Source organism: Fistularia commersonii, chromosome 19 (genome assembly GCF_037954325.1).
Source record: "Fistularia commersonii isolate RoL2024-O1a breed Wild chromosome 19, RoL_Fcom_v1.0, whole genome shotgun sequence".
Taxonomy (NCBI): domain Eukaryota; kingdom Metazoa; phylum Chordata; class Actinopteri; order Syngnathiformes; family Fistulariidae; genus Fistularia; species Fistularia commersonii.
The window spans coordinates 11687159-11710401 of NC_141302.1; the positions used below are offsets into that span (position 1 = coordinate 11687159).

Below are 23243 nucleotides of genomic sequence, written 5' to 3' on the forward strand. Positions count from 1 at the left end.
AGCATTATTTTATTAATTTAAAAATTGTTTAAATGAAGGTACAAAATAAAAAAAAGATATTTTTACAAATGGAAAAATTACTTATTGAAATTATTTTAAAAAACTTGATTTGAATACTGATATATTGTGAATCAGCCTCTTAATTTTAGAAGCCAGGTGATAAACAGCTGAAAGTCCACGGGACCTACATTCGGGAAAGTCATATAGATGAGGTTGAATCGACTCTGCAAGCGGCCAGATATGTGAGTCCTCCCTCCTCCAGGGGGCCCCATCGACGCCATCAAGAACATTTCCTAAAGATTGCGGGACACACACACCGACAAAAATGCTAGCAAATAAGGCGACAAGACGGTCAACAAGAGATACTAAATCCACATTTATTACAAGAATTTAGGAAATCAAGTCCAGCTGTCCAATGGAAGTCCAATGGTTTCTATCAATCCCTCATTAAAATGCCACCTCTCACCTTGACAAACTTCACTGTCTGCTTCTCGCGGTCGTACCAGAAGCCGTAGTCGATCCAGTGTCGCAGGAGCTCCAGTGGGGGCTGCGAGCCGAACAGGTCGTGGGCGGGCATGTTGAGGTCGTCCAGAAAGCAGAGCAGCTGCTTCCCCCCCACCGGCACGAAAACCGATTTGGTTCTCTTCTCGATGCGGCTCTCAATGATGGCCTGGATGTTGTTGGAGGTGGTCTGGACGAAGATACAGTAGTGATGGAATTTGATTTATGAATAGACCTCCGGTTCGATTCCAACGGGGAGCCTTTTTACAAGGACTTTGTATGTTCTCCCCATGTCTGCGTGGGTTTCCTTCATGTTCTCCGGCTGTCCTCCAAAAGTCCAAAAACATTTAGTTGGTTGATTGAATTCAAAATTGCCCAGAGAATACTTGTATGTCTCTATATGACTTGTGAATGAGAAGTTAGATGGTCGTATGTCTCAGTATGTGTCGAGGCTAATCCTTGCCTTTCACCCAATGACAGCTTCTCGTTCTCACTCCCAAGCCTGCATCACAAAGCAACACACTGGAACCCCTTTTCTTCATTGTTCGACACACATGGAGCGTCGTTTAAGCGACGAACCCGAGGACCGTTAATATTCCACTGCAGCGTCAGTAGACAAATATCATTTCCGTTTTGGAACAAAAAGATGTGGAAAACAAAAACAGTTTTTATTTTGGTTGGGTTGAAATATTGATATTGATGTTGATGTAGACATGATGCCTTATGGTTCATCCAAAAATGACAAGGGGTTCTAAAGCGTTGCTTTGTGACGTGAAGGGAAAATTGTCCATTTGTCACACTGTTGGTGCATTTGGATGAGAATGTGATCTATCAGCAGGATAAGAAGCACAGATAATGAATGAATTAATATTTATATGTATGAATTGAAGTTGGGAGTAAGACAGTCCGCCATCCGACGAGTTGTTCTTGGCATGAGAGCTGACCTGAAGTGATCCCTAAAAGTGGCCGAGCACCAACCAACACCCACCTGGGAGGACATGTTGACAATAAGGGCAGACCACCTGCTGTCGTCCATGGCCTGCAGGACAGTCTGGACCACTGAGGTTTTTCCTGTCCCCACTGGCCCTGTGAGCAGCACCGGGGACCGGTTCATCACCAGGGCCTTGACCAGGAAGTTGTAGCGAACTGTGTCCACCGTGGGAACCATGATCTTATAGAAGGGTGCGCTGTTGAGGGAGGTGGAGGTATTTCGGATGAGAGGGCAAGATTTGCTTCATGGTGGTGGTGGTTATGTGTGTGTGTCTGTGTCGGGTATACTATTGGCTCAACATTATTGTTTTGCTTCCAGACCGTAGGCTTCGGACTTGTGACTGCCACTATCTTGACAAGCGGTTACAGTAAACAAAGCTGATGCGGGCCCAGCAGCAACATCACATTTCATCAACTTTCAAAGCTATTACATGAACCTTGCAGGGAGGAAGGCGTCTAAGCGCCAACTCCCTGCTCTCTGCCAGACATGGATGGATGCATCCTCCTCATCCTCACACACACACACACACACACACACACACACACACACACACAGATCAGGTTGGGTACATGAGATGCTCGCTCACTTGGAATTGTAGCGCCAGTTCTTTGGCAGTTTTTCATCAAACGAAGCCCAGGCTTTGGTTTTGGGGTTGACGTAGTACTCATACACCGTGTCCTGAAAGAATTGACGTCATGAAAAGTGTGATTAAACCCCAATTTAGTTACGGGAGGCGATGACAAATTGCTATTGGTCGGACGATGAATAAATATAATGCTCTATGAAAAAACCTTGACGGGGAAGGTGCCGTCCATTTCCCGGAGGAAGTTGTCCATCTTCTTGCGTCCATCCTCGTCCACGGACGCGCAGATGGACCAGATGAGGCTGAAGGTGAACCACAGCTGCACAACCCGACCCAGGGTCTCGGTATCGGATGGGTTCACCTGACGAGAGGAAAGTACATTATCACACAGGGGCGCTTTGTTTAAGGGTAATAATCCAGTTCCAGTGAGCTGACTACTTTTGTCAGACTTAAAGCTTTAAGTGGTGCGAGTCTTACGCCGTTGGTTTGGGTGGCCAGTGAGTCGTAGAGGCAGCAGAGGGAGTTGACTCCGTTGAGTTCACTGATGGGGATCGGCTCCTTACAGTGACCCTTCTTAAACGCCAGAGTGCTCATGATGTATTTCTCAAAAAGAGGTTTGAGGTGTTCCATCTCAGCCTGAGGGGAGAATTCTCAGATTTTGTAATACATATTAAACAATATAGTAATGAAAATTACGCATTTAGTTTTATTATTCATATCATTTTAACCATTGAACTGAATTTTCCCTCAGGAATGAATAAAGCTCATCTTATGATATCTTACGGATCTTAAAACATTACATGTATGAGGTCCAATATCTTTGGTTGATTAAAAACTAAAATTTACCAAAATTATTCAAACAGGAGAACCCGGAGGAAACCTACGAAGACACAGGGGGACCATGGAGGCTCCACAAAGAAAGGCCCCTTCTCTGAATCCCACCTTCTGTGAAGTTTGCCGTGGGGTGGAAGCACCATTTTGCCCCCCCTCTTATATTATTAAAAAATATAAAGTATTTAGAACTTCCTACTTTGTTCCGTTTATCAAGCCAGGACTGCACAAGAGGCTTCCATCCCAGATCTGTGAAATCATTGTAGACCATCCCACAGCGGGACACTGTGGCTGGAGAGGCCATTGCCAGGTTTTCCACCTCAAACAGAAGAGACACCTATATACGAAAGGAAATTTCAGTAACTCTGATAAACCGCGTGTCGTTTTGGGAAGAAAGTTCCAGCCTCACCTGTTCCGGCATAGAAATCCTCTCCCCGTTTATTAGCGTGAGCACCTTGTTGTCATCCATGACGGAGTTCATGCTCTCGATCCACAGCGTGTCCACGGGGCCGTCAAACACGATCCACTTCTCGTCCGGCTTCTCATCTTAAGTGGGGGAGGTTGGGTCAGCGTTGGATGATGGGGAAATGAGGTGAAATACCCAGTAAATACAGAATTAAGAGTGGAACTGCCAGGATAATATCAGAGGAGAGGGTCGACTCTTCATCTTTAATTAAATATACAGTTAAAATGAACTGAACGCATGTCTGGTGGGAAAACAAGTCAAAAGTAATCAAACACATATTCCAGCAAAGTAAAAAAACGCCATGTACATCTTCAATGACATCGTCAATCGTCAAACATTCACAGACACAATTTAGGGTCTCCAACGAACCTACTGCATGTTTTATGACTGTTGGAGGAAACCAGAGAACATGGAGGAAACCCACAGAGACACTGGGAGAACATGCAAACTCCACACAGAAAGGTTTCCTCTCAAAATTGAACCAGGGACCTTCCTGCTGTGAGGAAGAAATGATCACCAATGCTATAATGTTTATTCCTATAAATTATGAATCCACAATTTTGCGTAATCAGTGATCAAGACTTTAATAAAAAAATAATGAAAGTAAATTAAATTAGTTTTATTGTTCCTACCAGCGCAAGCTGTCCTCATGAGGGATGAGAGAACTCCATCACTCCATTCGTTGGTTGAGAGGTCATTTTCGCCGTATAGTTCTCCTAGACTCACCGATTTTGGGTTAAGAGGATAATCCTTGTTGCACCATGAAAAAAAGAGTAGGAAACAAACATCTTTGAGAGCTTTGAGTGAAGATTAGTGAAGTTACCTGCTGTTCCACAAGATTAATGAAAGGAGGAATGAAAATTTACCACTGAATTGTCTTATGAATCATCTAAAACAGACAAAAATCAGGGAGGGAATAATGAAAAATTATAGAAAACTTAAAAAAAGCTTTTTGTTTTTAATTTAGAATCTTTTTTGTAGAGGTACACTCGAGGTACAAGTGTGTGTTTTTGTACTTTTTAATACTGTCTCTTTAAAATGGGGATGTTTCTCTTGCAGGCAGCCGTGCTGTTAGCCGAAGTTATTTCATTTATCCAAAACCCACCACCACAAGCTGGAAGCCGGGCACTCCCTTCTGGTGCAGGGTGGTGAGCGCCTTCTGCAGGATCCTCCAGGTGACGGACTTGCCACTGCCTGTTTTGCCAACCAACATGGAGGAGTGGCGAGAGTTTTTGGTCTCGTACATTTGGATGACTTTGGTCATGGTGAAAGGAGTCAGCTGCAGACCGCTCTGGAGAACTTCCACCTCGATCGCATCCTTCAGCTGACAAAGAAGGACCGGGAAACGATCACAGACTTGTAGTTGCCGTTGACCCGACTAAAGCATATTTTGGGCCCTCAGACTAAATACCATTCAGCAACACGCTTTTTGAAAGTGTACCCGTTGTCCTGCTTTCAGGTATCAAAAACAATGCATTGGTTGCAACGTCATGATATTCTTACTGACATGAAATTAACATTATTGTGTCACTGGCATATTAACATCACTGAAATATGAACTGCAACATTAATTAATTCATTGATTATTCAGAGGCGGGGTTCACCTTGGACCAGTTCCTGGTTGGTCACAAGGCCACGTATACACACAAACAACTGCTCACTCTTTCATTAACCAGTTGTTTAGAGACAAACACTCATTCACTCACTTCTTCACACAATAGAAACATACAGCTGAACCAAGGACCTTCTTGCTGTGAGGTGGGAGTGCTAAATACTTTGTATATCACATTTTCCGGAACTACTTGCAACACATTTAGCTGTTAGATCTTATGTACATAATTATATGGAACATCACATTCAATATAATTATTTTTACCCTCAAAGATGGGTAATTAGTGGAGTATAATTTTCAATAATAGTTATGTACAGGGGGATTTGATTAATCAAGCAGGGATGAATGTCTCCACATGCGGCCGAGGTGTCGGACCCCATCCCCTTACCTTCCCGTAATCAATTAGAGGCGTTTCCACCCCAGGGAATAAGTCCTGGATGATGCCGTTGAAGAGAGGAAGGTCAACTGAGGTCAGCTTGGCAATGTTCATGTCCTTCATGGCCATTAGCAAAATCTGAGGACAGAGATGCATGATCAGTCAATCGTGACTTTTATATATCTAATATGTATTAGATTAGACTGAACCTGCGTTGTTTGTATTAAAAGCCAGACTATGACAGAGACACGTACTTCCTCATCAGGAATTTGGGGGCAAGTGCGGTGTTTCTTTCCAGCGTAGCGAAGCAAGGAGGTAAGAGCACGGAGGCCAAAGTCGTAGTGGTCCTGTTTGGAGAGCTGCTGCATCGCCAGGGAGTAGAGGGTGAATACCTTCTTCGCCAGGAGCTGTGAGTAAGAAGGGAGAAACAAAAGCGGATCACTGGCGGGAAGGACAAGGATTGAGGGAGATGAGGTCAACATTTCACATGGAGCTCAATGTGCTTTCCAGCGGTACCCATATTAGAATATAATATGCCATATGCTATGCTTCCCATTTGTTTTATGATTCCTCAAGAACAAACTATTTGTCCTACGGACAAATAAAGTTTTTTCTCATTCTGAATCTGATGCTGAAAATGCATAAATAGAAGATGTATGATATGAACAGAATATTAAGGCTAAAGAAAATATCATCTTAGGAGAATTATATCATGAAATGTCACAGTATTTATATTTTTTTCCCATTTCATGGCCCTTTTTCCCATTTCAGCTATGACTCATTTTATTTATGCACGCTTTTATTGTTAGTTTTTTCAATATTAGGCTAATCAGCTTGCAGAAGAATGAATGCGTGAATGAATGATAGATGGTTTCACGTTAGCGCAATTTCCAGACTCCACATCGGACCAATGATATTACTTTGAAATTTTGAGCCTTTTCAATTCAGACACTGAAGAAGACAACTTTGTTGGTTTTTTAGTGCAGGAGGGAGACTCCTTGTGTTATTAACTATTAATCTTTTTCATCAGCCTTGTTATAGGCACTGTTCGGAAAAAGGCATTTCCAGTACATATTTTGGATGTTACCAGTATGTTTTCAATTAGAAGTTAAAAAAGTGTTTCTGTGTAACATCTTTCCGTGGAAGTATCACAACATGGACACCTGCGGCTTATAGGCAAGTGCGGCCTATATATGCACAGATATATTTATTTAGTTATTTTTAGCCAGTGCGGCTTATGTTCAGGTATGCTCAATAGTCAGTAAAATACGGTATATAGTGCTTTCACGCCTTGCGGTATTAAAGTGCTTTACACTACATTTCATTCACCGACACGCTCGGACGTGGATGGCGACAGAGCTGCCATGCGAGGCGCTGACCAGGCCATCGAGAAGAACTTGGGGGTTTGGTGGCTTGCATGAGGACACATCGGCACGCAGACAAGAGGAGTTGGGAATCAAACTACCAACATTGTTATTGGAGGAATTCCTGTTCTACTGAGCCACAGCCGCCCTGAATGCGGTGTCGGCAGTGTAACACTGGAGATAACAGGAAATACTCCTGTCTTCTACCGAGTCCCTGGGCTCTCTCACACTTTCCCATGAAACGTGGCTTGATCTACTGGGGCGGTCTTGGCGTAATTGTTATTTCTTTTATGAATATTAGGCTATTATTGCATCATGTAGGCTATAACCATGTAACTGTCCATTTGTGCCAGTTTCTCCCGTGCTCCCTGTGTCTACCACAGCCGGTTGAGGCAGAAGGCCCCACATTGAGCTGGGATCTATCAAGGGTTGTCATCACACAACTTTGCTATGATTTGGCTCTATATAAATTAAATTTGACCTGATTTAACACGCCGAAATCCCCAAGTGTATTGTTACCTTGCAGTTGTTGAACCCTTCCCCGAACAGTATGATCTCAGCAATCAAGGTGGAGTCCGGCACAACCATAGAGATCGGGCGGAACATGGATTTGAGGTTGTCTGGCAGCTCAGTGCGACCGGCGTAACCTGGAAGAGCAGGGGTAAAAGGTTTGTGTTTACCGCCATGCAGCGTCCAACCCACTGTGTTCCTCTTCCAGATCCTACCAGGATTCATGGTGATAAAGATGCCACAAGACGCAACCAATCGGATGTCCTGTCTGTCAAACTGGAAGCGGGTTTGTCCGGCCGAGAGGGCAGACAGGATGCAGAGGATCTGCTGGGCCACCACTGACAGCACCTCGATGTTGATGCGATTAAACTCGTCGAAGCAGCCCCAGGCTCCCGTCTGTCCAAGATAGCCAAGATAGTCAATCCAGAAACAAACCTCAATTATTTTCAATCTATTTTATATTTTCTATATTTAATTTTCTAAATCCAAAATGCTGATATACGATTTAACGATCTCTGATCATACAGTAATGAATAATCCAGCTTACTCTAATGTCACAATAATTAATATTATCGTCATCATTATCATCAAACCGTGGCTCCTCTTCCTCCATACCTGCGCCAGGCCAGAGAACATGCGTCCCATTGATTTGTAGTCGAGGCCCTCGGAGCAGTTGACGACGATAACGTACATCCCCAAGGCTTTGCCCAAATCCTTGGTTGTCTCCGTTTTCCCAGTGCCAGCCGGGCCCTTTGGGGAGCCTCCCCGATGCAGGTGGAGGGCAGTGGTCAGGGTCATGTAGCACCTGGACAGATCCGTTATTAGTTAAAACTTCAACAAAATGCACACAAATACCCAAGGAGGCAAGGCTTTCTCAAGGATTAAATAAAACAAAGTTAAAATAATTACAAATTGCCATCATTTTCTTCACAAAAGCTAAATGTCAATAAGTAATTAAAATTAAAAATAACAGACAGAATATTATAGGGTTTTTGGAAATTGTCAGGTAAAGAAAAGCCTGAAAATAACAGTAATTATTCAAGTCATTTTTTACTGCTAATTGTTTTCGCTCTGGGTTCAGTTGCTTTCTAAAACACTTATCCTGCACACACACAGATGGGGTGGGGGGCTGCCAGAGTCAATCCCACCTGGCGCTGGCAGAGAGGTTGAGGTACACCCCGGGTAAATTGTTAATTAATTATCTGCAGTCAAAATGAATAAACAAAATAATAATAATCGAGCCATTGCTGCAACTGTGCTGATAATTGTGTGAATTTAATATGGTGCATCCTGCTGCATACTTTGAAAGACCTGAGCGCTACTTCTTGCTTCCAGCTTTAGCAAAAGACTCATACAACGCCAATGTCCGAAGGAACGATACAGAAAGTGGTGTGTGCCTGCCACCATCAGACTGTACAACCTTTACCTACGTCCGGCATCTCCTGCACCCCATCCCAACATGCTCAAACATTACTGTTGTGTATATACTTCACGTTTATTTCAAAATTGACGTGTTCTTGTGAGTCTCATTTTGTGATCATGTATTATATCCATCTCATTCTGAACAGATCTAGATACATATATATCTGTTGTATCATATATATATATATATATATATATATATATATATATATATATATATATATATATATATATATCCTCTTACAATGTGTGAATGAACCTGGGTGCTACAAGAAGGTAATTTCCCTCTGTGATTAATGAAGTTTGTCAGTAAGTCTGTCCATCCCTGCATCCGTCCGTCTGTCCATCCATGAATCCAACCAACCAACCAACCAACCAACCAACAAGAAGCATGGTAACAAAACATATGGCAGCCAAACAAATTTTCCACATATGGGCCCTTTCGCACTCTGCACTTTTTGAAGTACCTAGAACTGCTCTCAGGAATTAGGCCTTTCTCTTCATACATTCAGACATCGTGGAAGACGAGGGACCATGGACCTCACGTTCCTTGAGCTGTTTTTGGCTCCTACTCGGAGGAAGGGCCTTTTTACAATTCCATAGGAAACCAAGTGACGCAGATGATTGGTAGAACCAATTAGCCACACCCATTACCAGATACTTCTTGCTGACTGAAGAGGGCCATTATTGAAAAATATGTGGAGGAAGTAAAAACACCTCAAGGCACCTAAACACATTTGAAGGTCCTTTGTCTTTCTTCCCGCTCTGCATAACATGAACACTAGCAACATGGCTACATGCTATCCCTGCTGTCTTCCTCTTCTTTGCAGCGGTTTGTTTCTGAGTGTGGTGTTTAAGGTTCACGTCACACCAGTACCAACCGTAGTCCCCAACTGCCTGTGCGAATACCAAGCTAAAAGTTTCCCTGGTGGAGGCTAGTTTTAGGACTAAATTTCAAGCTGGACAGCACTTAGAACTATGCTTTAATAACTTTTCAGTCATAAGGAGAAGTATGTCGTCTGCCTGGTCATGAATTATGAAACACACCTGATCACATCTGTTCCCACTCTACAACATTCAAAATGTACAATAAAAGTACAGTATTGAAGTTTTATACGAATGTATGTCGTGCTTTGGTGAGTGTTTAGGGAACCTGTCAGTCAGTGGGGTGATGACAAGACGTCCAGAGTTGCCCAAGTACTCGTAGCCATACTTGAAACGTGTGTTGGTCTGTCGGATGATGCAGTCGTTCAGATCCTGTCGGGAAAGGACGCAAGCCGGGAAAATGACAAGATGCACCTCGTCCACCTTCATACCGCCCCCTGGCCTGTTCCCCAGAACACACCTTGTCCCAGTAGAGCCTCAGCTGGCAGATCCACTCGAAGGCATTCACGTCGTTGCAGCCGACCTTGGCCAGCTTCTCAATGACGTCCCGAGCATGGACCTCCACGGTGACCAGAGCCACAATCTTCAGACGCAGGACTTTGGACAGATTGCCCCGGATCATCTTTGAATAGCACTGGAGCATGGACACCTGAGAAAAGGGGGAGGGGTTTCAACTTTATCGCCAGCCCTCTCATTTTTGCACAATTACGTCGGTGGTGGTGAGAACGACAGTCTTTTGGTGATCTGAATGTGATGAGACGAGTTTAAATCAGAAAACACTCAAACAGAAATGTACCTATTCAGTACTTGCAGAGTCGAAAAAGAGATTAAAAAGGCAGATTCAAAGGTTAAAATCCTCACATGGAAACACTGGGCTTCAAATGTATCTTTTTCTTTCAATGTCAACTAAATTCTGTTAATAAATCATGAAAACTCTCATTGAGTTGTGCAAAAAAAAAAAAAAAAAACTCACCTGTTTCTTCTTCATGGACTTGAGGGCTGACTTGTCCCCTCGCTCCTTACAGGTAGCTAAGGAATCGGTGACGTCGCAGGTCCACTGGATCTGACTCGCTGTGATCAGCATCTATGTGATGAAGAGTCAGCAAAGGCCGAAAAAACAGAAACCCTAATAGCATCAGTTCCTTCGGAGAACATGCTTTAGAACGCAAAGTGATACCGTACCTGTCCAGGCCAGTCTTTGACCCATTTGTCCCTCTGGCCTGGTGTCCTCTTCAGAGCCATCAGGCAATCACGCAGGGAGTCCTTCAGTGTGACACGCATGATCTTCTCAATGTCACACAGCCAAATCTGCACGCACATGAATCAAGACCTTAACGCCCTTCTGTTATGTTCAATAGCCTCACACTGCTGCTGTCACATGTGCTGCCGCACCTCCACGGCTCTGTCCAGGTACACGTTGGAGATGAACTTGATGAACTCCCCATCGGCAGAGAACATACCGGTGGCCTCCGTCTTGTTGGCCACCTGCATGACACACACACACACGCACTAGTCTTGTCCTGCACTGATTCAAATGTAATTTGAAAATCTTGTAAACGCTCTGGATTTATATCGTGATTTTTGTTGGATTGTATTCACCCATTCACACGCCGCTGATGGCGGAGCTGCCGCACATGGCACTAAACAGGCCATCAGGAGCAACTGGCCAAACAAGCCATTTTGGCACATAGCTGGGAGGAGCCGGGAAACAAATCGCCAACTGTCCGATCAGAGGGACGCCTGCTCTACCAGAAGCGAGCCACAGCTGTCCCTTTGCAAATGGTCGATTTCGAATACTACGCCTATCTCGGTATCCACAATGAATGTGGGTCAAATGAAACCGGCACGGATATTAATTCATTCATCATCTATACTGCTTATCCTGCACTGAGGGGTTGTGGGGGTTCGTGGAGCTAATCCCAGGATTAGTCAAGCAAGAGGTAGGGTTTACCCCGGATTTGTTGACAGTCAATCACCACTTATCACCTGACCATTCACTGTTGTGGAAACCGTATAACTCTAAGAGTACCCAAAGAAGGAAACAGCCAATGTGTGTCAGGAGGTAAAGCAATCGTCTTTAAAACCGAACGTTCCTGTTTTGATTCCCGGCTCCTCCCAGTGTGTCGAAGTATGGTTGAGCTGGGCAATGAGCCCCTAACTGCTCCACTGGTCGACGGTGTGCCTACTGCTCATGGTTCATCCATGATGATCCCATGTTAATTGCAGAGAAAGAATTTCACCACAGGGGTTAAAAAAGGTTAAATTATTATTAATATGAACCAGGAACCATTTCACTGGAGCTGCAAAAGTAAAACAAGGGATAACGCCAAATATGGCATTCGATGCCACAATTTCTGTTCTTCTAAGCCTCCTGCCTTATCAGTCTGCAGAGATTTGATGTTGTCAAAGCACTTCTTGAGGTGTGGCTGCATGGCCTCCGGGTTCTGCGACTGCCCCAAGATTTCCAGCAAGTCATCATTGGACAGGAAGTAGAACCTCGGGAATATCTGCCGCTTGGTCTCCAAATACATGTCAAGGGCCTTCTGGATCTCCTCCAGCTTTGTGTTCATACCTGACAGCGTCTCTGGCAGGCCTGAAACATAGAGGGGTTTTGGTCACGTGTTCCCATCACTGATTTAAGTGCATGAATATCATGATTTATTTATATTTACCCGGATAGTGTGTTCCCCGCAAGGCGTTGTTATCCTTGTAGAGCCGTTCCATGATCTCTTTCCAGCTGGAACTAACTTCTTCAAACACTCTGCACTCGTTTGGGAGCTGCTCCCGTATGTCTTTTCCTTGGAAGATGTTCTGGAGTGGTTGGGGAGTAGAAGGTAGCCGTATGAAACGACGCCAACTAAAAGACCGCGAACAATAATATCACGCGTCTCGAGGACAGTTTTGAAATATCCTTCACCTCAAGATAGATCCACTGGCGCTGCACGGTGAGGATCATCTCGATGGTTTCCATGACTTGGGACAGGCGGCGTTCCCAGGTGTCCACCTCCTTGTCAAATGCCTTGACAAAGCGGGAAGCCTTCATTGTGGACAGGATGACCTGGTTCTCCTCCAGGGCCTGGAACACCTCCTCCGTACCCCTGGGACAGAGAAGCTAATGAATCCTAGTGGCAGCACGCTTTCAAAGCTGATTTATCAAAAAAGTTATTACGCTCCGTCGTGTAGTGGATTCGGTCCGGCGCGCTGACTTATGTTCCATTAGCCCGGTTTGCGGTGTTTACGGAAGGGTAAAGCCTATTAATCAGCATTTTTAAAATCGAGTTCAGACGAGAAATACATGACAGAATAATTGGACAATCCGATTGTACAGTACGAGCATCAGCGAATCATTTCTCAGTATTAAAACCATCGATCTGAATGCTTGATAAATCTAATTCTTGCTATTGCAATTTTTTAATTTTTTTTTCAAATCTTTTAGTTGCACTGCCGATACAATGCATGACTTAGTCCTGCAGGACTGAGCATCTAGGCTGAGACGTCACTGGATGGCAGTAGCGAGCCACGGCTGGACTGCGCTGGCGGAGCTTAATAAACCCTAATAAAAAACACACACATCTGTGACCATACATCGGAGGCAGTTCAAAACTGAGTCACCGGAGCTTGTTCACATTTTTTTCTGTGCGGGTTCTGATTATTTAAACTGAAAAATAAAATGTCAAGCAACAGGATGTCGCAATCATAAAAGATTTTTTTTTCTTTAATACGTACTAGAATTTCACCTAAAAAGTCTGAGGCGGTTGTTGCTTAATTCACAGTTAATCACAACAGGAAATCTCGGCTCTAATTTTACACTGTCTCACCTTAAAGAGTGGTGGCCCCTGTCTTTATAAGGTGCAATATCCAGGAACATGTCCTCCCACGTCTTGGATATTTCCTCCAAACTCTGCAGCATGAAACGACTGTTTACAGGCGTGACACCCCGGTGCCAGCAAAAATTAAAGACATTTCAGTAATTTTGCTCAGGGAACGCTTTTCTGATTTTCGAAAGACGATGTCTTTCTGCAGCGATTCCAAAAATGCCTGCGACAAGAAATAGAGGTCTTGCATAACAGAGCGACAATTTCACATCAATTACTATGACTTTAAAAGTATCATTTTCAATTTTTTTATACTTTTCCCTGTTTTTTTTTGTATAAATCAACATCTTAAATTGTTTTTTCTTCCGCATCCTAAGCGTCGAAGCTGAAACAGCTGTCACTCTGCTTGACTCGCAGTTCTAATCTGGCTGAAGAACTTCCACTAGCTAACAGCAGTTACGAGGTTCTCAATCCTGAACGGAATGTGCCTGGAATGAAGTCACGGCTTCTAAGTGCGCAATTACCGTGTCTTTAGTAACTCATTTGCAAATTAATTGCACGTTCAACGGTGAGATTAATACACATAAATATGCATTAAAAAAAACGCCACTGAGCTCTCAGGTGCGGAGTGGACTCGGAAGTGACAAAGGTCAAGGGGGGAGACGTGAGCTGTTTCCGGTTTCCGGATCTGGACCAAAAAGAAACGCAGAAATACCCCCACCGGGTATCGGTTTAGATTACGAGAGCGAGTTGACCTGTTCTATGGAGAGCTCCTTGCTGGCAGCTCCGGAGATCTCACAGATCTTGTCGGCGTGCTCGTCCAGGGCCAGAGATATGATCTTCTCCAGGGTTAAGTCGGCGCTGGCCGGATCAAAAGAGCACTGAGCCTCAGTGCAGATCTGCTTCCAGTGCCTGGTAAGAAAAGAGTTCAGATACAATCAAAGATTCCCTGCTTTTCCCGGGGGTTCGTTTTCCAGGATTTTTCCAAACAGTCGCGCCCAAATATCAATATTTAAAGTGAAAGTTGTCACTGTGACTGCAGCTACCAATAAAAATATATTTTGACTGATTATCCCCTACATTAAGCTTGATCAGGTAAAACATACTCATGAGTTATTATAGACTTATTGCTATTATAAAAATCTTGATATATTAAAAAAAGGCTTTTAATTTTACTGGTCCAGAACAGAATTTTCCCGATCTTGGGTGGATGGGGTTGCTGTTTATATATTCATTCATACACTGTCTATTCCGCTAATTCTGTACTCAGGGCCACATCTAGAGACATACAACAATTCAACCTCTCATTCATACGTCACATAGAGACATACAACGTTTACTCTCATTCACTTTTGGGCAATTCAGGTTCTCCAATGAAGCCCGTGCAGTTTTTTGTCTGTTGGAGGACACTGGAGAACTCAGAACAAAGAACATGCAAACATCGTATAATCGACCTTCTTGTTGTGAGTTGAACGTGCTACTTTGCTGCCAGGGCCTGTTTCAATACATTCAAAATGTTTTTCATGTGTTCCCCACGTTTTCCATGATTTGTGTGTGTGCGTATGTGCTTGTGTATTGAATGTGAGTGTGTGTATGTGCATCTCTTAATAAACAAGGGTCAAACGTGCACCTGCTCCTCATGGCTGGGTTCCTCAGATCAACGATGAGAGGGATGATCTTCTTGAACTGTTCAATCTTGCTTTTGGCAAATTTGGAGATATCCCAGTTTTTATCCTGCAAACCGTGACAAGAACAGTTCAGGCAACAAGGTTCGGGCGTGAAGGTCTTGAATATATTAAAAAGCAAGACGTTAGGATTGTGTTAATGGAAGTGTAACGCAGTCTGTGATAGCAAATTGACCTTGAGCTCTCGGTGAAGCTTGTTGATTTTCTTGAACATTCCCTGGACTGTAGTCTCCATGGTATCCGTCTGCAGGTTAGTGAAGTGGCCAACCCTCCAGATGTTCCAGTTGGTGTTCCACTCGTGCATGATCTCCCAGACCTGCTGCAGGTCGTTCATTTCCTGGGCGACAAACAGATGTGTTTTCACGTTACATCCGCAATTCACGAGCTGCTGCTGTGAAGTGCTGAACATGTGAACGTGTTCAAGCCTTTGTACGATAACTTTCAGACGACCACGTTGAGGAAATAGAAGCACAGTGAGATGTCAGACCTTCTCCAGCCTCTGGATGCATTTGGAAGGCGGCTGTTCTATCTTGAAGAAGCCCAGACCTTGAATGATGGTGGCCTCCTCTTGCTTTATGGCCTCAACATGCTTACGATGCTCTGCGATTTGCTTGAGAGCCACTTCAGGGCTCAACTCTCCACCAAATGGACCTGAACATGTAAATGACATGTGAATGAAGGAGTAAAGGGCTGAATGTCTTTATATTATATGTGAATGAAAGAATGGTTGTACGTCTGTATGTGTGGCCCTATGATAGACTTGTGAGCGGTCCAACGTGAACCCCGCCTCTTGTCAAATTACAGCGGGGATAGCCCAACCCATCTCCAACTTTTGTGCAAACTATTTCGAATACTTTGTTGTATCTTTCCCCAGTTGACAAAAATAAGCTTTTCATCAGAATTAAGAAAAAGCAGGGGTAGCATGTCCGAGGGAGGCCATTGGCTTGCTGGGTGAGGCAGATGAGGTCGAAGAATTACCTGTACTACTAAATTCTTCCACGGCGCTCTGGATATTCTTTTGTAAGTCATCGGAGGAGAGCAGGAGGCCGTTCTTAAATTTCTCCTTATACTTTTCCAGCATGGTGTTGCTGTCAATCATCACCTGTTGGAACCACAGCCACTCCCCATCCAGCCCCTCACGCAACTCCTGCACCTGTGAGGGATTGAGGGTTAAGAAATGTTCATGTTCACGCCTTCACAATCCTGCAAAATTGAATTAAATGGTTTTTTGGGAAAAAAAAACCAACAACAAAAAAGCAAATTCCTAATGGTGACGAAAAAGGAATATCATTTTTTGAATGCGCTTGAATGCCCAGTGAAAACATGCTTAGTGCATTCTCTGCACATTAGCTACTGTAACAGAAAAAGAAAGAGAGAATGAGAGAGAGAGAGATAGACGTAAAGTGGGGCTAATTGTTTCTAATAAATGACTAAAAGATGCTTAATTGTGCTAACATATGGCAAACAGATGGTACCTTGGAGCTACGGTAGCTGATAAATTGTTAAAGGCTTCTATTTGGCGTCAGCAAATGGTGAAACAATTTGACAAATGTGCACTAAATCTAAATCAAGCGATAGAATGATATGAAAGTATGTTGGCGCATTCAGTGGCGGATCATGATTCAGTACTTAAGTGAATCATTTAGAGATGGTTGGCTAATAGATGGACAAAAGAAGTAAGACTGAGCTCATACTGACCAGCATCGGGCTAAAAGAGGCAAATAAAACATATTACAGGGGCTTAATGATGGTGATACATTGCCAACAAATGCTAAGAACCTGCTTCAAATTGAGCTAAATAATTTGATTATAGTCACTAATAAATGGCTCACAGATGCTAAGCAGTTAAACAGGGCTAGCATTAAGCTAAATGATGAACTAACTTAAATTTCCAGAAACTCAATGGAGGTGGAGTGAGGAACAAAAGAGAAGAAACAAATCAAGAAAGGTATGTACGGAGTATACAAACACATATATGCTGTATGTATGGACAAAACACACACACACACACACACACACAAACACACACACACTCAGCCATGCACCGCGTGTCACATATTTATGTGTTTCATTAAAACCAGAGGTGCTTACATTCTCTTCCACAGGGACTTCGTACTTGTCCAGGATAACAAACTGTTCATGGATGAGAGGAATCTGAGCCTCTGTTTTGGCCAAATCCCCCTGAATAGTGTCGTAGAGATTCAGACTCTCGCCCAGCTGCGCCAGGGTCTCTGGGATTTGTCTCAGCCTGAACGCACGGACAGAAACAAAACAGAGTAACCTTCAGCTGAGCACACATCTCTGATATTTTGCTCTGCAAAAACATCCTCCCCTGCTTACCCCGTCCATGCTTCCCTTCATCAGCCCTCATATTTTTCATCTCAATTCACATTTTCATCTGTCCGATGTGCGAACAACGATCGGGTTATTGTTTACACTCTGTGCAGACTTTAATTAAAAAAAAAAAAAAAAAAAAAAAAAAGAAATCCTATTGTTCAGGCATGACCATTCGTCACCAGAGCATCTGCATCCAGGGACGGTGAAATGTACTTTTCTTCCAAGGTTGCAGACCAACACGTCGGTGGCGACTCAGGGTCAAGTTATGGTCTAGGGTCTGTTGCTCTTGTGCCGAGCATGACCAGCCTCTCCAAAATATACCAAACAATATTATACTTTTCTGCAGCGAAAGCCTTTCTTGCTCTTATAACTCAAAACTACATTAAGAGTTCACCATATGGGTGACACAGAGGCGCAGCTGTTGCATCTCAAAGCAAAAAGGTCCCTGGTTCGATTCCAACAGGGGGCCTTTATGCATCGAGTTTACATGTTCTCCCCATGTCTGAGTGGGTTCCACAGCCCAAAAACATGCAATAGGTTAATTGGTAAAATGCCCAGATGTATCAGGGGAGAGTGAATGCTTTTATATATCTATATTTTGTGTGAAGGAAAGGATGAATGGTGGTATGTCTGTACATGACTTGAGTGAGAGGTGACGTATAAATGGATTTTGAATGGTTGTGTATACCGTCATTTCCGGACTATTGAGCGCACCTCAATATAAGCCACACCAGCTAGCCAATCGCTATCTCGGGCTTCCTCCTGCGCACTAAAACCGTCAAAGTCGTCTTCTTCGGTGTCGGAGTTGAACGGACTCAGAATTTCTCGGTCATTTCATCAGTTTGATGTGGCGAGGATAAATGTTTTAGCGGCGTGAAGCTCGTTTGCCACCCCTCCAAAAAAGTCCATATATTAGCTGCAGCGTTGTTTACGTGAAAAAAGTCACGGCTAATCGTCCAGAAATTACGGTACATACATTTTCTGTGAATGAGAGGATGAACAGTTGCATGTCTCTATATGATTGTGAATGAGAGCGTGAATGGCGGTATGTCTCTATATGTGGCCATGTGATCTATTGACAACCAGTCCCAGGCTGAATGCTGCCTCCTGTCCAATAACAGCTGGCAAGCCCCATTTTAAGAGGTGCTAAATCAAACTGAATGACAGACAGTGGAGTACGCTGTACTTCTATTATCTTTTAAACTGCATTGCATTAAAAAGAGTAAATCCTCCATATCGAAATTAAGCAGTTAAATAAAATTCAAAACATCGAAGTTCTTTTTCAGTCTATGGTCTTTTACAATACATTTCCAACCTGTTTGCATTCTCTTGCATAGTGTCATGCAGGTCTTGCAGGCGGTTACTGGCCATCTGCCTGAGGAGCTGAGTGAACTTTGCCTGCCACAGATTGCAGTGCTGCACCAGAGACGACTTAAGTGGAGAGAAATCCAGCATGACAAACTGGATGTTCAGTACGGTCTCTTCCTGCTGGACGCTTTTGTCCTTTTCCGTGTACCTGGGCCACATGACGCACAGAACACACACACATGCAGATGAGGAGAGTTAGCCCTGGAGCTAGCGCTAGAAAATTCTGATGATGGCCTAGCTGCCAGCACCTCTGCACCATGAGTAAAAGCGTAATGTATTAAATTTGATCAAAATTAAGAGCACAATACAATTTGCCAAAAGGCAGCCAAATAATTAAATTCGCTGACATTTGAGCAGAACTGGCTTAGCATAAAACTCTAATACTGGATTAAAAATGAAAAATGTCAAGGTCAGGACAATTTAATAATTTAAGAATAACTGCAGTGATCATTTATCCTCTGATAGAACACAATTTTTTTTTGGTACTTCAGCATTTTAACAAGTACAGAGCAGCCATTTTATGGTCTCATACTCATACTCATACAATAAAAATAACAATAATAAGAGTGACAATAATAACAGTTATAAATATCATATTAATAGTAATGTATGTAATAATTATTCCAATAGCAATGCTTATAACAACAACAATAATAATAATAATGATAACAATAATAATAATAATAATAATAATACACAGCAGCAGCACCGGTAATAATATGAATGATAATGCTAAATTCACAACAGTAACAATAACAAAGTAATAATACCGTTCTGACTGTTAAACAGGATGTGAGTGGCTCTAACTTTTAATGAACATTTTGAAACTGAGACAAAACTTCATTACAATACACAGGCGGTCTTTGTGAGGGGAAATAAGCTAGTTTACTTGTTAGTTGGCCGTTTATAACTGGTTTCTCCCTTGATACCGAACTGCTGCAGTAATAAGTTGAACGCAAATTAAAGGAAAACCTCCCCAAAGCATCGGTTGGCACAATACCTGTGTATATCTGCATCAAAAGACGTGACTGGTGGGTTGAGTCTTTTGTAACGTTGTATAAATGAGTCCTTGTTGATCTCCCAGATATCTCTATATTTGTCCCAGGTCTTTAGAGAAGCCTGCAGGTGGCTGGCATTGGCTGTCATCCCTGCAGCAATTGCAGCCTGAATCTTCTTTATCTCCTCGTCTTGCTCTGAAGGATAAAACCAAGAAAAGCAAGGGGTCGCATGGGAGAAGCGTGGCGAGATAGTCATGGTGCAAACACAGTATCGTCCATGAATATGCAAAGGCTTACAAAGCGCTGTCTGCATTTTGATGAGCAGAAAGAAATAGAAAAAAAAAAAAAAAAAGGTTAGTACCAATGTTCATGTGTATGGGGGTCCCCTGTGAGCGTATGCAGGAGAGAATCTCAGGCAGTCGCTTGAATTCCGAGATGGCGTTGATGAGCTGCGGCAGTATGTTCACGATCTGAGCAAGTTGTCCGAGCGACGGTGAGAATTCGACCTGTAAAAACATGCCAAGTGCACGGTATATCAAAAAAATCTATCGCAAACCCTGTATTAAACAGGTGTCGGTACCTTGGGTTTGATCTGGGGGTCCGGCTGGCGCAGAGCCACCAGCACCCTGAACAACGGACTGGGGGACGTCTTGCTGTCTCCGTTGATAGCCTGGAACAGCCTCTGCACAGAGCGCTTGATGTTGCTCCTGAAAGCGTCCTCCACCATGCGATCCACCTTTTCGGCGTAGGTTGCCCAGTGATCCTGGACCTTAAAAAGAACACTGTATAAATAAATAAAACTGCCAAACAAGCTGCATCAGGGAGAAAGTATTGCTGTACTGTACTGTACTGTACAGCAAAAAGATAATATTAGATTTAAAATTGTGTTTGTTCAGTGAAACTAAAAATCCACCGAGGTCTACATCCAGGTGGCTCCAGACCTGAGGTCCATCTCGAGCGAAGGTGGTGTAGGTGTTGTTCATGATGTCGATGATGTTCTGATAGGCGCCGCGCAGTAAGTGGAGATGATGCTGCTGGTGAGCTGCTTGATCATCCTCAAACTCCATGTTCCTGAAAATGACAACGTTCGAGTGAAACGCAAGGAGTCGAGGGATATTTAGATGACTGTGCTGCCGCTGCGTCAACCTTGAGGCATCCTGCAGACGACAATGGCCGTTCCTTCCCTTACCTGTACACGATCTTTCCATCCAGTTTGATCAATAAGGTTTCACTTATCTGGCGACAGAGGTTGGAAATAGCGATATTGGAAAGTTTATAATCATCAACTATCAGCTGGACCTGGAGGGTGGAAAAAGGAGAGTGAAGATTATGAGAGACTTTGGTAACGGTGCAAAATGTGATAATATGGCAGCTTCAGGCTAAGCATCGAAACCTTGTCAACTTGCTGGAGACAGTCGTGGATGAAAGCGTTCGAGGTCGATTTGAACAGCCATGAGAGCTTGGTCAACCCCGGGAGAATCTTCTTATCGAGGAAGCGAATTCTCTCGCGGAATAGACCGAACTCATCGGGAGAGAGCATTCCAACGAGCCTGATACACACACCAACACACGCACAGATATGCACGGGTTGCATTTACATTAAGTAAGAATCTGTGTATGTTCTTGACTGTGACAGTAAAACTGTCAAATGGGTTCACCTCTGCTAAAGACTGTGGTTTCAGACAGTCAGTGTCAGTTTATGTACAGGAAGTGACACATGCATGCATGTGTGTGTGTGTGTGTGTGTGTGTGTGTCAGACCTGTTATAGTCCCTGACTAGTAGCAATGCCCTCTCCCTCAGTACTCTGAGCTCTTCGCGGCCCTGGTAAATGTCAGCTACAGCCTGGGGGACCTCAAAATTGAGTTGCTCCCAGTAGTGGATCTCCGCAAACAGGTTCAACAGGTTGCTAAACAGGAAAACACAGATTAAATAGATAGGGTAATTTTAGCTTTGCGAACTTTTGCCTTGCGTCTTGTGGAAGGCCCCCTACTTGTCAAAGTTGACATCCAGATGAGTAGCCTTGTCCTTGCAACGCATCAGTAGCGGCTGTTCCAGCTTTTTGATGTATTGCCCGTCAAAACTCTGGTTCCAGTCACTGAAGTTCTTCCTCACTACCTCATCCAACACCTGAATCATTTGATCGTAGGTGGCCAACATGTCGGCACGACTGGTGGACTCAGGCATGAAGTGGGCCCTCTGAAGAACCTGGAGGGGAAGGTGATGTGAGCGGGAAAAAAAAGAGGTAAATGGTAAACGTTGTCACTTGCGGTTTTCAAAGCGATTTACGCCAGATTGCGTTCATCCATTCATATGCACTCATAAGACACCCTGCAAGGCAGGAACTGAGCCGGGTGAACCAGGTGAAGTCAAAGAATGTAGCGAAAGACCACATGGCAGTAACACAGCAATTATTAGTTCATCTATTCATTATATCGCTTATCCTGCTGTCAGGGTCACAAGGGCACAATCCCAGTTGTCATTGGCTGAGCAGCGGCGTACACCTTGGACTGCTCGCCAATTGATCACAGGTCTGCATTTCGAGATATACAACCACTGACTCTCATTTACATGTCCGGGCAATTTCGAATGATCAGTTGACTCACTGCATGCTTTTGGAAAAATTGGACTATTGTATTGAATGATTGATACAGTATATTAAACTCTCAATGATTGGTACTGCACAGATTAAACTTTCAAGGTTTCCATATTAGCAGTTGGACACAAGAGGGGCTGAATATGAAAAATCACTACTAGCAAAAAGTTCTGTTAAATAAATCAACAAATATCGTGATATTGGTATCCATAATGTCTTCTGAAAACGTAATCGGTGCAAAGTATGCTCCGTGTTAAATCCTGCTCTGCTCAAAAAACAATCTTCCAATTCCAAAAACCGTTCCCGTCAGGTGCTGGGAATGGACACGCCAAACAGACACACCTCCATGGGGTTCTCCAAGCGACGTTTGAGCGCTCTCGCCCAGTGAGCCTGGCCTGCAAAAGGGGGAACGTGATCAGGAAGCGGCCTTGTCGTTTGGTTCAGCTCTTTGTTGACTATCTTGATCTCCTTGTTCAAGATGTTGTACACCTCCTCGGCCTTCTGCTCGGTTTTGCGCTTGATCGCCTGCGAATGACGGCGTAAGAAAAATGAGAAAACAATAGTTGTTTATATATATATATATATATATATAATTAAATATATATAATAGTTGTGCAATAGTTTGCACAAGAGAAACCAATGTTATGAGAACAGGAATAGAAAATGTAGAGGATTAAGCACCTCATCACCTGAGAATGAAGATAATAAGCAATACTGTTGCTCTTTATGCAACAGGTGATTATAACAGTCCAAACAATCTGTTTGTTTAAGAAATCAACTCCAATACATGGTTGGATTTGGGATAGGATATGTATTTAAAGGCAGAATGAGAAATTCCACCGATCCACTGGAAGTGTCTCTGCATAGACCAGACTCTGTCTAGAGTATATTACAATATTTTGGAT

At 43.4% G+C, this 23243-nt stretch overlaps 1 protein-coding gene across 1 annotated transcript in view; it reads right to left on the reverse strand.

The window, feature by feature from the left end:
• dnah2 (dynein, axonemal, heavy chain 2) overlaps positions 1-23243 on the reverse strand; it is a 60026-nt gene that overhangs the window by 31049 nt on the left and 5734 nt on the right. Inside the window, exons 10-50 of the mRNA XM_086166193.1 lie at positions 22681-22863; positions 21736-21950; positions 21505-21651; positions 21138-21294; positions 20934-21043; positions 20686-20815; positions 20325-20513; positions 20106-20250; positions 19747-19939; positions 18694-18894; positions 17133-17289; positions 16020-16194; positions 15529-15692; positions 15217-15378; positions 14987-15090; positions 14112-14268; positions 13360-13442; positions 12459-12639; positions 12214-12352; positions 11888-12134; positions 11229-11232; positions 10934-11050; positions 10724-10849; positions 10515-10625; positions 10002-10190; positions 9810-9913; positions 7850-8039; positions 7450-7630; positions 7244-7371; positions 5615-5767; positions 5373-5498; positions 4478-4696; positions 4005-4122; positions 3316-3452; positions 3106-3243; positions 2553-2711; positions 2284-2436; positions 2079-2170; positions 1490-1688; positions 467-691; positions 189-293 (exon numbers count right to left, since the gene is read on the reverse strand). Of these exons, the coding sequence (XP_086022319.1) occupies positions 189-293; positions 467-691; positions 1490-1688; positions 2079-2170; positions 2284-2436; positions 2553-2711; positions 3106-3243; positions 3316-3452; positions 4005-4122; positions 4478-4696; positions 5373-5498; positions 5615-5767; positions 7244-7371; positions 7450-7630; positions 7850-8039; positions 9810-9913; positions 10002-10190; positions 10515-10625; positions 10724-10849; positions 10934-11050; positions 11229-11232; positions 11888-12134; positions 12214-12352; positions 12459-12639; positions 13360-13442; positions 14112-14268; positions 14987-15090; positions 15217-15378; positions 15529-15692; positions 16020-16194; positions 17133-17289; positions 18694-18894; positions 19747-19939; positions 20106-20250; positions 20325-20513; positions 20686-20815; positions 20934-21043; positions 21138-21294; positions 21505-21651; positions 21736-21950; positions 22681-22863 (6213 nt within the window). The remainder of the gene's footprint in view (positions 1-188; positions 294-466; positions 692-1489; positions 1689-2078; positions 2171-2283; positions 2437-2552; positions 2712-3105; positions 3244-3315; positions 3453-4004; positions 4123-4477; positions 4697-5372; positions 5499-5614; positions 5768-7243; positions 7372-7449; positions 7631-7849; positions 8040-9809; positions 9914-10001; positions 10191-10514; positions 10626-10723; positions 10850-10933; positions 11051-11228; positions 11233-11887; positions 12135-12213; positions 12353-12458; positions 12640-13359; positions 13443-14111; positions 14269-14986; positions 15091-15216; positions 15379-15528; positions 15693-16019; positions 16195-17132; positions 17290-18693; positions 18895-19746; positions 19940-20105; positions 20251-20324; positions 20514-20685; positions 20816-20933; positions 21044-21137; positions 21295-21504; positions 21652-21735; positions 21951-22680; positions 22864-23243) is intronic.